Source organism: Malaya genurostris, chromosome 3 (assembly GCF_030247185.1).
Source record: "Malaya genurostris strain Urasoe2022 chromosome 3, Malgen_1.1, whole genome shotgun sequence".
NCBI classification, from domain to species: domain Eukaryota; kingdom Metazoa; phylum Arthropoda; class Insecta; order Diptera; family Culicidae; genus Malaya; species Malaya genurostris.
The window spans coordinates 253882024-253895127 of NC_080572.1; the positions used below are offsets into that span (position 1 = coordinate 253882024).

Sequence of the window (13104 nt, forward strand, 5' to 3'; positions counted from 1 at the left end):
CTCAGCAGATGTGAATTTACACGATTTTTTCTAGGTGTGTTATGAAATTCACGCTTTATGATAATCATTTTATAAATATTGTAAATTTTCTTCTGTATTATAATTCAGAACTTGAATTTTATATATTTCATAAACCAACTATGTTTGAGGACTCGTGGCTCACGTGACTATCACAGTTCGAAAATATCTTGCGGTTTTACATCTTATAAGATGCACATAAATGGAGCGTCAAATTTCACACAAATTTATATACAGGAACATGTAAAATTGTGTGATTTGAATATTACATGACTTGAAATGTAACGAAATAAAAAAACAAAAGATTGGTAGCAACAGCGCGCGACTTGAACCGAGAAACATTACATCACAAAGCACGTGAATTGATAGACTGAGCCACAGAAGCACATATCTGCTTCATGAATAATTGATACATATAAGCCCATACATAGGCACTTGGTAGCCGAGTGCAGATGACACTTGGAGCCTGTAAAATTATGTTCGAATGGAATATTGCGTCATTTGATAAGTTAAGTAGTTATAAATTGTATCGTTTGTAGAATTATGTCACCTGTAAAATTCATAGTTTTTTTTTTGTGTATCCGAGTCGGTAAAAATTGACAGGAAACAAATTTAGGATTGACGATTGACACGATTACCGAGTACCCGGCTGTGCAAATCTCGGCATTTTTGCCAAGTTCCAGAAATAAAATTTGAGTTCGGGGAGTAGACCGGACATTTTTTGGAAATGGAAAGAAAACATTCATTACAATTAGGTTTACCCAAGTAATCTATACTGCTGTGTTGCTTTAACCTTCTATTGTAATTCACAAATTGGGATTAAAAAAAGACGAATAAGTTTTCGTACCAAGTCGGGATTGAGTGACCAAATATTAAGATACCTTATGTAGTTTTCGCATGATGCCAAACCTTACCTAGTTATCACCCTCACTGCTGTCATACTCAGTTTCGTGGAAAGTGTATGTTTGATGAAACTGCTCGCTGAAAATAAAGGTACTGCCTAAAAATTTGATGCCCTTCTGTACCAAATAATTTATGTTGAACCAGACTTCAGGGTTTTCACTGAGTTTGAATGTTTCACTACATATAATAAACATTTTGCTTAAGTTTTTAGTAAATCTAGTTTTTATAATTTATATGAAATAGAACAGAAATACAGATATCACGTAAACGAAAACACTCAATAATCACTGGATTCAGCATGATGTGAACGCACTAATTAGACTGTCCCTACGATGCACATAAATCAAATATAGGGGAGATCGGGGCCTAGCCGGACACTTTTAAGAAATTGAAAAACGCATTCATTACAATTAGGATTTTACACACAAAAATGAAGATGAAGGCCGTCAAGTTTTAAGATAACTTATGTCGTTTTCGTTGATACCAAACCAAACCTAGTTTTCACCCTAACTGCTGTCAAACCTTTTGTTTGACTTCGGGTTTCGAACCTAGTTACAACGTTGTTGAACTGAAAATCGTTTCGAATCTGGTTTTTATATCAGGTTTGCTCAAACCCCCGTTGCTAAGTGCGAACCCAACAAAGTGAAAAGTGTTTGTTTGATGAAACTACCCCGGGTCAGTTTCAGTTTTCTCAAGCGAAAACGACATTAATGAGCGCCAAAGAACTGAAACCGTGTTGTAGGTGTTGTTTGTTGGTTCCAACCTTGCGTAAGATATAGATATCAATATTTAGAAACGTTTCAGAAATCCGTTAAGAATTTCAACTTGAAAATTATTTGTCCGATTGAGCCCCATTTTTTTGTCCGGTTTAGCCCCGCACAGACAATTCATTTTCGAGACGCATTCATAATTTTATATTCCACGTGATCGGATGCACTCAATAATCACTGGATTCATCACGAAATGAACATTGGAAGTACTAGCCAGACCTTCAATATACCAAAAAATTGAAAATTGAAAAAAAAGATTCAGTACAAAAAAGTACACGCACATTCCCCTAGTTATATGCAGATTTGTGCCTTCAAAAACCTTTTTAAGTGCCTTTTGCCAGTTGTAAAATTCAGAATTTGTTTGTGCCTCTCAATAAATATCAAGCAAGCGGGTCTCTGCTGTAGGGGAGAGTAGGGATCGATAGGTATTGAAGAAATTTTTTTTGAATTTTTTATTGTAAGAAGAAATGAGTAATTTTGGTGACTTCCATCCAAATTTCATCAAACAAATTTGATTACTTCAAAATAAAATAATTAACCTCATTTTTGCTCCAGATTTTTCATCATTAAATTGACAGAATGTAAGTTAATTTGCAAAAAAAAAGTTTTATGTGCCTCAGGCCACAGCGCAGTAGGAGCATTTGGCCACTGCTTATGAACTGAGAAAAAAGGCGGGTGGGTAATGTCAGAGACATAACTGGATGTCGTGAATACGAAAACGACTGACATGTTCCTTAACACTTCCGAATATCAATTAGTTGATCAATTGTATGAATTATGCAAGCATTCCCCTTTTTCACATTTTTTCGCAAAAACAAAGAAGGCTTCACTGTGACGTAATCGCTCTTGCCGGAAGCGAAACTAGCTTTGCAAACGACACAAAATACATCTGCTCGCAGTGGCGATAGAATGAAAAACGGATCCAATTGTTGTTAAAAGGTTTCTTTTTACGTGATTTCGTTTGTATCTTTTTCACTAACGGCTATAAAAATAGCCGCATACAGAATTTTAATGTCGATTATTTCATTTCGGATTTGCGTACTTTATTGAAAGAAACTATCAATATGCTGTAGGGATTCGTTTCTAGCATTCAGAAGGGTCAAACCGTGTAATTCTCTACGACATTAAACTCTGGAACATTTTTCGCAAAAACAAAGAAAGCTTCACTTGATCTCGATTACTGTGAATTTCACACAGCGAAAAGTGCACAAATATAACCAAACTGTTCTAGATTTGCACTAAACTGAGGATATTTATCTTCGATTTGCGAACAACAAATCCTAATTCTTTAGAAAACTTTTAGAGCCATTAGAACGGCTGATTTTGTGTGATGCACTCCACCGTTGTTTTTTCACCAATGCAAACGACTAGCAGCTGTGACGTAATCGCTCTTGTCGGAAGCGAAACTAGCTTTGCAAATGCCACAAAATACATCTGCTCGCAGTGGCGATTGAATCCAAACTGATCCAATTTTTGTTAAGATGTTTCTTTTTACGTGATCTCGTTTGCAGCTATCAGGATGTACGGGATTCATTCCTGCCTTTCAGAAGGACCAAATTGTGGAACTCACTACGATATCAAACACTGTTCGGAACATTTTTCTTGAACGATTTGTTGTACAGCAGCAGATATTTTGTTTTCTTCCTCAGGACGCGTTCTGATTGGCTGGTGTTGACATGGGTCAAATGAGACAGGTTTTTCAATAGTGTACTATTGAAATACTTCAATGCTTTTGCTATACACGTTTAATTTGAAAAAATTCGATTCTATTGGTAGTTAGATTATATAACGCCTTTCACAGATCACTGAGCTTTCAAAATACGAGAAAAGGCAAACGCGTCTTATGAATTATCCCCTTTAATACTCGTTTATACCAAACATTTCAGAAAAGTTTAATTTTGAATTATTTGAGACTATGTCACACAACTGAAAATTTTATCATAAAATTGTGATCATATTTCCGATGGCATGTAGCAAAAATTATGTTGATTCGTTAGATACAACAAGAGATATTCACGATCAAAAACTTATCACTCAAAGGGTAAAGTTTGAAAAGGCACCCCATAGTAAAGTAAGTCGTATTCACGACAAAAAGAAAGAACTAGCTACGGCCCTGAAATGTGCCTTTTCGGACAAGAAACATAAGAAATTCTTAACACCTAGAACATTAGTAAAACCAAAAAACGCCAAGTGATTGTATTGTGTCAAAAGTGGAAATCAATTTCACTTCAAATAAAGATTCTTTTTCATTTTTTCTTGCATGGTATTTAACATCATAATTTACGGTATTACTTTTAGTAAAAATATGAATTAATTATTGAAAGTCTTAACAATTGAAACAATAATAAATTCAATTATGATATCCTGTGATCCAAGGCACCCGCCATAGAGGGTACCCTGAGCCAAATGTCAAAAAATGTCAAGTGAAAAATGGCCCAAGGTAGCCGACTCTCCCCTATATAGGATGCTTCATAGCTGCTCGTCAGTCTCGATAGCTGCGAAGAGTCCGCAGGTCGTCCTCAACTTGATCGATCCATCTTGCCCGCTGCGCGCCTCTTCTTCTTATATCGGTCGGCTTATTGCCGAGGACCAGTTGTTCTCCGACGTTCTAACAACATGTCTGACCCATCGTAACCGCGCCATCTTTCATCCGTAATGCGCCATAGATGAGTCACAACACCTTCCGTTCGAAAACACCAAACGCACGTTGATCCTCCACAAGCATTGTTCAGGACTCGTGCCCGTAGAGTATAACCGGTCTAATAAGAGTTTTGTAGATAGACAACTTTGTGCGACAGCGATTTTTGCAGTATCGAAGCGACCTGCGTAGTCCAAAGTAAGCATTATTTCCTGACAAGCTGGGTCTCTGAATTATGTTATTTCGTTGTCGCTTGATGTCAAACCTAGCCCAGTTTCCACCCTAGCTGCTGTCAAACCATTTATTTGAAACCAGTTCCGAACCTAATTTCAACGTTGTTGAAATGAAAATCGAGTCAATTTCGAACCTGATTCTTTTATCGGGTTTGTTGGTTTGTATTTCTAGGAACTGCAATTCCACACATGAACCTATGAAAGCATAAGACCTTTCCACTAAATCTTGGTTTGAGGAAATTGGTCTTGTTACCTCTGATTAATCGATGTTCCTTTTTGTAGTCATTTACTGGTACTGACTTGTGATGCGGATGCAGTGATTGTATCTTGTTTCGATAAAATTCTTGGATTGGACGATGACCGACAATTAGGATCATATACATGTCCTGGAAGAATTCTTTGTGTAAGGTCCGTATTTGGCTGCAAAATCCATTCAATTCCACAAAGAAATGTATTTACAAGTAATACAATACAATAATACAAAGATTTAGCTTCTGGGTTTTTAACCCAAGCCAAACATATACCTAAATGGTAATGCTTAAATAACTTTAATGAATCGGTATTATCGCTTGCTCGTGCCCTGGTCCAATTGTTGATCTTCTTTGATTTCTATTTGCTTCCGCAGATTTGCCCTCTCAACCGAATGGTCATAATACCGTTTATAAATAACAATTTGTCACACTCCTGAACCGCCGTCTGAAAGGCATGAAAATCGATATAAGTCGTATACATCATCCACCTGTGCCAAGTCGACTTAAGCCTGTTCTCTTGAACGCCCCCGTGTAATTTGCCTTTCCGCTCGAAATAGGAACGTGATACTATTCCGCTTTCAACCATGCTCCCACAAGTTTTCCAGATTCCTGTGTCATGTTTCACCCAGTTCGGAATACGAATTGTCACCTCGTTCTAGGTGCCCTCATGTGTCGGGGCAGGCCAGGCCAGACCACATCGCTTATGAGGTGGATGCGCCGTGCGGTAAATTTAACGGATGAGGTGAAAAACGCCTAGGTGATCACCACGATTCGTGTAACAAGCAGCGGAGATCCGTAAAGACGACTTAATATCATAGAAAACCCAGTCGGCTTCGTATAGGAGATTTTCTGCTTTACTACATGACAGCTCATTAAATCCTTCACTCAGTCGCATACACGGTTTGGCTTCCCCTTTGGTTTACTGGAATAAGAGCAATTTGGGCATGCGGTGATTCAGTTTAGGATGTTTTTCAATAATTTTGGTTTGTTAATTGAATTTGGATGTTGAAATTTTTAACATAGTCACTCTGTTGCTGAAAATTTGCAAACTTGCAACCCACGAAAGTTAATTACTTTTCTACAATTTCGCTCTCGTTTTAAGAGTGCTCTGGAAGTTTTGATAAATTTGAATCGAAAACAACAATTTGTCAACAAAACACCGTCAAAAAATTTCACTTCTTCTCGAAAGTGCAAACCCAGAGCAATCCACTCCACCAGTGTTTTTCAATGAAAAACGGCATAACAGCAATCATTCTAAACTCGTTGAGGAAAAATAAGCCCTTTTTAATGCTGAGTTCGAATAAACTTAACACGGAAATACACAAAAAAGTATTGGCGAGCAGGCCAGACAAATAGCTTCACCCTTACCGCTTGCAGTTAGAATTTGTGTATCGAAATCGAGATTTTCAATCTTTAATCGATTTTATTACAATATCAATGAGATAATATTGGAACAATAATTTGCCACTCAATAGAAAAATATAAAAAAAAACAAACGAAGATACCACTTTCTTGTTATCTCTAATAAAGAAAAAAAAACGTTATCTTTATTCGGTAGGGGATTCCTCCAATAAAAGTACTCAATTCATTAGTATTATTCGAGCACATATCAATTCATGTTCATCTGATCTGATAAAAATCAGAGTGCATTTTGACCCGGTGAAGGTGAAGGTGACCGGTTCTTTAAATAAGATCTACGTTGTGTACGGAATCCACATTCGTACCGAGACATTCAATCACACAAGATGCAGGGCTTAGTACTAGCAACATTCATTCTTACGTTCGTTCGCTGTTTTGCACAGGACCTCCAATGTGTGTCATATTCCAAATACTACATACCAGCTTTCAAGGTAAACCTGACAGTACCCGAAAACGATTCTGTTGTACAGTAAAAGTCATAAATATTTCCACAGGCCAACTGGTACAGGGCAGGTGAGATTTGCAATTCTTTGGGAATGCGATTGGCTATCGTTACCTCTCCTGAGCACAACAACAACATTGCCAATGCAGTGATGGCATCTTCCTGTTATAATGCCACGCGAACCCAGGTTTGGATTGGTGGAAGTGATCTCGCGGAGGAAGGTCAGTTTTACTGGCAACCCACCGGTACCTGGTTCAGCTACACCAACTGGCTGGTTGGTCAACCGGACAACGCAGGCAATAGCGAGGATTGCGTAGAAATTCGGCACTATCCCTCATACGATCTTTACTGGGGCTGGAATGACTTAAACTGTGAAATTTTACAACATTTTGTGTGTGAAAACGGAGGACCAAGAAGTTTGCCATAATTTTTCTTTGTCGTGTCATTTGATGTCATTTTTAAATGTGAATTTCTGTTTTGAAATATTTCATTGATTCTTCTTTTCTTGAGAAGGTCCTTGAAACAGCGTTTCCAAATGATGTATTTCGTTAGTTTAATAAAAAAAAACCTAGTGATGTAATGATGGATTTCTTATTACCAGTAAGTAGAGAAAACGGTGCCAGCTACATTTAAAATTTTTTGACTTTTATTTCCGGTATCATAGTAGCCATAAACTAACAAGACCTATATATTGAATCAGTTTAGAAGTTTTTTTTTTACATTTTTTGCATCTTTATTTTAAATGAAATGTTCATAACTCATAATTCTGAAACCGGAAGTCGAATGCGTCTATAATTTCATAGCACCCTGTGAGGCATTAGAACCTTTTATTTGAAATTAATGTCATTTTCGCTTGATGCCAAACCTAACCCAGTTTCCACTCTAACTACTGTCAAACCGTTTGTTTGAAGCTAGTTTCGAACCTAGTTTCAACATTGTTGAACTGAAAATCGAGTCAGTTTCGAGTCTGGTTTGTATATCAGGTTTGCTCATATCCCCGTTGCTAAGTGCTAAGCCAACACAGTTTCGTTAAAAGTGTTTATTTGATGAAACTATCCTGGCTCGGTATCAGTTTTCTCAAGCGAAAACGACATAAGTTTGTCAAAATCGGTTCGACTATCTCGAACAAATGGAATCGAGTTTAGTTTTTTTGTCTTTCTCGAATAGAAAGAATATTCAGTCACTGTGAAAACCATATTCTCACTTTCTCATAGAATTGAAATTTATTCCGAGCTGATTTCCGGAACTACAGGGTGAAGTGTGTTAAAAATTGCTAACCGTCATTTAGAGCGACGAGGCAAAAGAGGAAAAAATTGTTCTAAACATGGCTCAAAACTATTTCAATTTGTAGGTTATGTTACGGTATCACAGGTTGCTATTGAATTTCATCCGGATCCGACCTCCGGCCGGGAGCTACTGGGTGAAGTGTGTTGAAAATTGCGATGCTATCAAAAAAAGGAAAATTCTTCTCAATTGAAATCATAACTTTTTCCAAATTGAAAAGGTTATGTTAGTGTATCTCCAAATTACCTTTCCAGTTTTTATTCAATTTTCAAATAATTTTTGTTGGAGAATCCTCTAGAGATAGTTATGAAAGCATGAGTAATATGAGAAAGGCATCATTAAACCACTAGGTGGATTAAAACCCTTTTTTGCCTTTCTCATATAAAAAGGCTATACAATCACGGCAAAAACCGACTTTTACACCGAGAAAATGTCTGTGTGTGTGACAAATATTGTCACACCCTTTTCTCTGAGATGGCTTAACCGATTTTACCAAACTTAGAAAAATCGCAATGTGAAATTAATATCTCTCAATTTCCTCGAAGATGGTTGAACCGAGTCTCACAAACTTAGATTCAAATTAAAGGTCTCACGAAGGTGACGAAGACATGGCGATGCCGGCTGCCTTGTTGGTTAATATCTGCGTTGGCTTCCGGACGCTTCCGCTATCCCCAAATTAATGGAGAACACGATTCTGACAAGCCGGTTCATCGCTCATCGTTCGAACCTCGAAGGTTGGTGTTTCCATTTCTCAGCTTCCTGCTCTTGATGTGGGCTACGATGAGCCGTTCAATCAAGTATGCAACACTGCCACTTCTTTTCAGCCAGCATCTTTCCTTTTCTTTCTGTTCGCTCAGCTCTTTTAGATATCCTCGACGTGGTTCGTCGTCAACGCGTTCTCCACCCTCTTTGAACAACTTGTACCAATCAAAAACACTTGCCCGCGACATACAATTAGCACCGAAGGCCTTTTGCAATATTCTGAACGTTTCGGCACCAGAAATTTGATTCCGCACATAAAATTTAATGGAACCTTTTGTTGAATAATTTCACTCATTATGAAAATCGCCGATTGCAATTTTAATACTTCAGAAAGAGAGACGTATACTAAACACTAATGAATGTTTTGACGTGACACTAACAGTCATACAAATTTAAAAAAAAATTCGACGAATAAGGGTTTCGCTTGAAATATACTTCAAAAGTCTTCCTTTTTGCCCACAATAGTATTGCTATTATATATTATATGCATTTCCTGCTCCACGTTTGATTTTAGGAGATTTCAATTCGCACGGAATGATGTGGGGTTCCGTTTACAATGATAGCAGATCATCTTTAATATATAATATTTGCGACAATTTCAACATGACAGTATTGAATATGGGTAGCATGACACGGATTCCAAGACCTCCTGCACGTCCAAGTGCATTAGATTTATCTCTTTGCTCGATTTCAATTCGACTAGATTGCACCTGGAAAGTATTTCCTGATTTACACGGTAGCGATCATTTACCAATCATCATCTCAATTAGCAGTAACAAATGTATTGCTAATTCAGTTAATATTCCATATGATTTGACAAAAAATATTGACTGGATTAAATTCCAAAGTAAAATGTCGAGTATCTTAAATTCCATGGAAGAGCTCCCCACACTTGAAGAATATGACTTCCTCGTTTGTTCGATACTGGAGGCCGCTGAACAAGCACAAACCAAACGATTTCTTGGTCCATCGTCTAACAGAAGACCTCCAAATCCTTGGTGGGACAAAGAGTGCTCAGATGCTAAACACGCGAAACAAAATGCTTTCAAGACGTTTTTAAAACGAGGAGGAGGAACTCCTCAGAATTTTGAAAAATTCTTGGTTTTAGAAACCAAGTACAAGAACATACTTCGGGTCAAGAAATGCAGCTATTGGAGACATTTTGTGGAAGGTTTGTCAAGAGAAACCTCAATGAGCACACTTGGAATACGGCCAGACGAATGAGGAATCGTAACGTAGGAAATGAGAGTGAGGAGTACTCGAATCGATGGATATTTGATTTTGCGATTAAAGTTTGTCCAGATTCTGTTCCTACGCATAGCATTATTAGGGAGTCTTCTTCAAATGATGATTCCATTTATAGCCCCTTTTCAATGATGGAATTTTCCATAGCACTCATGTCTTGTAACAATAACGCTCCTGGGTTGGACAGAATTAAATTCAATTTGGTGCAGAATCTGCCCGAGCTCGCAAAAAGACGTTTGTTGGAATTGTTCAACAAGTTTCTTGGGCAAAATATTGTTCCACCTGACTGGAGACAAGTGAAAGTTATCGCCATTCAAAAGCCGGGGAAACCAGCTTCCAATCACAACTCATATAGACCTATTGCAATGTTGTCCTGCATCAGAAAATTGTTCGAAAAAATTATTCTTCGACGTCTCGACACTTGGGTCGAGACGAAAGGTTTGTTATCAGATACTCAATTTGGCTTCCGAAGAAATAAAGGGACGAATGATTGCCTTGCATTGCTTTCGTCTGACATCCAAATTGCCTTTGCTCAAAAACAACAAATGGCCTCTGTATTTTTAGACATTAAAGGAGCATTTGATTCAGTTTCCATTGATGTTCTTTCAGACAAGCTCCACCAACATGGACTTCCAGCGGTTATAAATAATTATTTGCACAACCTTTTGTCAGAGAAGTGCATGTATTTTTCACATGGCGATTTGGCAACATTCAGAATTAGCTACATGGGTCTCCCGCAAGGCTCATGCCTCAGTCCGCTCCTGTATAATTTCTATGTAAACGACATTGACAGCTGTCTCGTAACCCCATGTACACTAAGGCAATCGGCAGATGATGGCGTGGTTTCAGTTACTGGATCCAAAGCTATTGATCTGCAAAAACCATTGCAAGATACCTCAGATAAATTGTCCGTTTGGGCTGTTCATCTGGGTATCGAATTCTCTGAGGAGAAAACAGAGCTGGTCGTCTTTTCAAGAAAGCATGATCCCGCGCAACTTCAGCTTCATATGATGGGAAGAATAATCCAACAGGTTTTGACTTTCAAATACCTCGGGGTGTGGTTTGATTCCAAATGCACGTGGGGAGGACACATAAGGTTTCTGATTACAAAATGCCAACAAAGAGTAAATTTTCTTCGAACAATAACAGGGTCTTGGTGGGGTGCTCATCCGCAAGATCTAATAAAATTGTATCAGACAACGATACTTTCAGTGATGGAATATGGATGCGTTTGCTTTCGTTTCGTTGCAAATTCTCATATTATCAAACTGGAGCGAATTCAGTATCGTTGTTTGCGAGTTGCCTTAGGCTGCATGCATTCGACACATACAATGAGTCTTGAAGTTCTGGCGGGAGTTCTTCCATTGAAGGATCGTTTTTGGGAGCTTTCGTCGCGACTGCTAATAAGATGCGAGGTACTGAATCCCCTAGTTATTAATAACTTCGAAAGGCTAGTTGAGCTTCAATCTCAAACAAGATTCATGACAGTATATTTTAACCATATGTCACAGGAAATCAACCCTTCAAGATATATTCCTATCCGTGTCAGCCTCCTAAATGTCCCTGACTCAACTTTATTTTTCGACACATCCATGCAGCGCGAAGTGCGTGGAATCCCGGATCACCTACGCTCTATGGAAATCCCAAAAATATTTTTAAGTGAGTTCAGGCATATTGACTCTGAGAAAATGTTTTACACGGACGGATCGCGAATTGAAGAAGCGACAGGGTTTGGTATGTTCAACAATAATGTTTCGGCCTCATTCAAGCTTCAAGAACCTGCATCTGTTTATATAGCAGAGTTAGCAGCAGTTCATTATAGCTTGAATGTAATCGTCACATTATCTCCAAACCATTATTTCCTCTTCACAGATAGTCTGAGTGCAATTGAAGCCATTCGCTCAAACGCTGCTGGCAAAAATGAACCGTTTTTCTTTGGCAAAATAAAACAGTGTCTGAACGACATATTGAATAATAATTATCAAATCACAATAGTTTGGGTCCCGGCTCATTGCTCCATTCCAGGCAATGAAAGAGCCGATAGTTTTGCCAAACGAGGTGCTATTGAAGTTGAAATTTATGAGCGACCGATTGCTTTCAACGAATTTTATAGCGCGACTCGCCAAAGAACACTTGCCAGCTGGCAAGCTGCTTGGGATAGAGATGATCTAGGTCGGTGGATGCACTCAATTATTTCTAAAATTTCGACAAAGGCATGGTTCAAGGGGCTGGTTGTGAGTAGGGACTTCATTCGTTTGATGTCCAGACTCATGTCCAATCACTTCACGTTAGATGCACATCTCCTTCGAATTGGACTTTCCGAAACTAATCATTGTACTTGTGGCAAAGGCTATCGCGATATTGATCATGTCGTTTGGACATGCGTGGAGTATCGTGATGTCAGATCTCAACTAATAAATTCCTTGCGTACCCAAGGTAGACTATCCAATGTCCCAGTTCGAGACATTCTTGCTTGTCGTGACCTTTCTTACATGAAACTTCTTTATCATTTCATAAAGACAATTGAAGTTTCAATTTAATAATTGACCCTTTTGAGGGTTAGTTCTGACTCCTACTGCGTCCATTAGTTCATCTAATAGCAAAATTTTAATAAAAATGATGTGCTGATACAAACAAACTCAAAATAGGTTACGAAATCAACAACAAAATGTATAAAAATTTAAGCTTATCTTATAATTTATAGTAGTTAATCGCTTGGTTCAAATAATGTTCTTAAGTAGATTTAATAATAAATAACGAAATAGCTAATATGATATTCAAAAAATAAGAGGAATATGTTTTATTAATCTCAAATCGCTGTGACTATATTAGTATTATATTAGGTTAAGAATTCTATGTAAAAGTGATGATATGGCGAAGAAAAATTTATGTAAATTGCCTTAAGAAATAAACGTATTTATGAAAAAAAAATATATTATATGCATATTTATTTTACATTTTTCACGTTTTTTGAAAGCATCATATCGAATATTAACCATCCATCCTACACCATTTTAAATCGTCCAAGTGTTTGACATCTGCGTCGTTCAATGGGTTTTATGTGAATCTTTTAACGGTAATTTCGTACTTCAGCCACATCGGGTTGTTTTGGATTATAATTCTCAGTATATATTATTTA

At 37.7% G+C, this 13104-nt stretch overlaps 1 protein-coding gene across 1 annotated transcript; it reads left to right on the forward strand.

Moving 5' to 3' along the window:
• Positions 1-6542: 6542 nt before the first annotated feature.
• On the forward strand, positions 6543-7238 carry LOC131438506 (perlucin-like). Its single transcript, XM_058608586.1, has 2 exons — positions 6543-6663; positions 6727-7238. Exons 1-2 carry the CDS (start codon positions 6559-6561, stop codon positions 7099-7101), a joined length of 480 nt encoding a protein of 159 aa, XP_058464569.1. The 5' UTR covers positions 6543-6558; the 3' UTR covers positions 7102-7238.
• Positions 7239-13104: the final 5866 nt, after the last annotated feature.

Excerpts from the sequence above, each read along its gene's own strand:
- LOC131438506 (XM_058608586.1), top strand. The coding sequence starts at position 6,559 with ATGCAGGGCTTAGTACTAGCAACATTCATTCTTACGTTCGTTCGCTGT. Across the intron at positions 6,664-6,726 it reads ACTACATACCAGCTTTCAAG|GCCAACTGGTACAGGGCAGG; the intron begins GTAAACCTGACA and ends ATATTTCCACAG.